The sequence below is a fragment of the Marmota marmota genome, unplaced genomic scaffold, assembly GCF_001458135.2.
Source record: "Marmota marmota marmota unplaced genomic scaffold, marMar, whole genome shotgun sequence".
NCBI classification, from domain to species: domain Eukaryota; kingdom Metazoa; phylum Chordata; class Mammalia; order Rodentia; family Sciuridae; genus Marmota; species Marmota marmota.
This window is the reverse complement of record NW_026000222.1, coordinates 3,692,220-3,694,382: the sequence shown is the minus strand read 5'-3', so window position 1 is coordinate 3,694,382 and position 2,163 is coordinate 3,692,220. Positions and strand designations below refer to the sequence as shown.

General features: G+C 56.4%; 1 protein-coding gene across 1 annotated transcript in view; it reads left to right on the top strand.

The window, feature by feature from the left end:
* Positions 1-2,163, top strand: part of Atp2c2 (ATPase secretory pathway Ca2+ transporting 2) — a 48,776-nt gene that overhangs the window by 27,802 nt on the left and 18,811 nt on the right. Inside the window, exon 11 of the mRNA XM_048792405.1 lies at positions 2,125-2,163. This exon is cut by the window's right edge and continues 6 nt beyond it. Within this exon, the coding sequence (XP_048648362.1) occupies positions 2,125-2,163 (39 nt within the window). The remainder of the gene's footprint in view (positions 1-2,124) is intronic.

The following is a 2,163-nucleotide window of genomic DNA, read 5'->3' as shown; positions in this document are numbered from 1 at the left end:
ACCTGCAGCCCCCTCCCACCTGCGCCCCCTCCCACCTGCAGGCTTTCTGTGTACCTGGCCACCCAGGGCAGCACTTTGGGGCTGCACACAGACCAGACATTTCTGGCAGAATAGAATGCCCCAGGGGCCCTGGCTGCCCCCAGGCCTCTCTTGCATTCTAGAGCCGGGGTTGGAAATCGGGGCTCCCAGGCCACCCTGGGTCTGCTGCCTGTTTCTGTATGTCCAGCAGGCAGAGGATGTCTCTAAAGTCTCTAAACAATCTTTTTTAAACTCAGAAGAAGAGTTGTATGTCATGGTGTGGAAACCGTAGGAGATTCAAATGTCAGGTTTATTGGGAGTGCTCTGCTGGGGCAGCCTGCCTTCTCAGGCTGTGTGGCTGTCCCAGCTACAGTGGCAGAGATGAAATGCATCAGAGACCAGGTGACAGGCAAAGCCCAGCCATTCCCCAGCTCCCATTCCAAAAGTGTTTGGCCCCTGCCCCTGCTCTCCAGGGTTTGCCAAGGGGATGAACCCCAACATCCCCCCTCAGGCACCCCAAGAACAAATACGCAGTAAATGCACTTCAAGGCAGGTTGTCAAAGTAGACTATGGACAGGCCTTTCCAAGAGACTAAATATCTTTGGAAAATCAGCCCTCCAACGTGAAGGCCTTGTGGGTCGCTGCCCTGCGACCCTTACTCCACGGTAAGCCGGAGCGCAGCTCAGTGGGCACGTCCATGCCAGGGGCATGCAGGGAAGCTGGAAAACACCCTCAGGGTGGGCATACTGCCAGCTCCCCTGGCATAAATACTCTGAGCTTGGCCACCTCCAAGTCACCAGCCTTGTCCCTGAACATGGATTTGGGGGAGATATTCCCAGTGGCTTCTTGGGGGTCCTTGGGAGTAAGCATCAGCGTTCTGGAGCAGGGAGGGTGGTAACAGCCTGGTGCCTCTGGTGCCGCCCCTCTGATCTGCTTCACCCCAGTGCTTTGGGTTGCTGCTAAGATTTCGGTTGAGGACTGAGCTGCACAGCTGATCGCGGCTTGTGCCCCCACCCCGCAACCTCCCAGCATGACACGTCCTGGGCTCTAGTCACGGCAGACAAGAAGCCAGTGATCTTTACAGGGCACCATCAATGCCCCTGCCATTCCTCCTCACTGCTCCTGAGGGGGATGGTGACAGGTGGGCATGGACAGAGGCCAGGGCTGTGCTGAGCACTTCTGCAGCACCAGGGATCAAACCCAGGGCCCCAGCAACTCCGCCAGGGTAGCATGGTCACAGTTCCCATTGCACAGATGGGGAAACTGAGGCCACACCTGGCAGCTCCGTGCTTTTCCCCGGTGCCTGAACATCTTTCACGGGTCCCAGCCCAGATCAGGCTACTTCTGCCCCCAGGATCTGTCTGCAGTGACCCCCATGTTGTTTGTTTCCAGTGTCCTGTGCAGGGCCTGGCGTTTAGTGTCGTTTGGTAAATGCTGAAGGAGAAAATGGGAAATTCAACCAGGAGCACACAGGATGAAATGATTTAGGACACAGAGCCCAGGGTCGGGGGTGTGGCTGTGGTAGAGCGCTTGCCTCACAGGCCTGAGGCCCTGGGTTCCGTCCCCAGGGCCCTCACAGGAGAAAGCAGTGGCCCATCTGCCCTTCACAGGACCAGCTATCATTTGCCACACCAAGCACCCAGGGGAGTCCTGGCTGCACACGGCACGTGGGAAACAGTTGGAATAATGTGTAGAATATGTAATAACCAGGGCTGCGAAAACGCAGACAGCCCAGCAGGAGCCCACTGTTTCTTTCTTAATTATTATGTCTATTATTATTATTATTAGTTGTCGGTGGACACATACCTGTATTTATTTTATTTTATCTTTATTGCTATGTGGTGCCGGGGATCGAACCCAGGGCCTCACACGTGCTAGGCAAGCGCTGGGCCACTGAGCCCCGGCCCCAGCCTCATTGTTTCTTTAACTCAAACTTGGCCGGAGCCTTTCCTAAAAAGTGAAGCCAGGATTTTTAGGCATAAAATACCTTCCTTAAAAAGGAAGGGTGGTGCTGGGTCCCCGAGGGCGTGGCTCACTTCACACCGAGCACCGCAGGCTCAGGCCGGCGGCAGCCTCGAGAGCCCACGGGGTGCTGTCCCCCCCCAGGTCTGCTCCTGCTCCTCGGCTGGCTGCGAGGCAAACCGG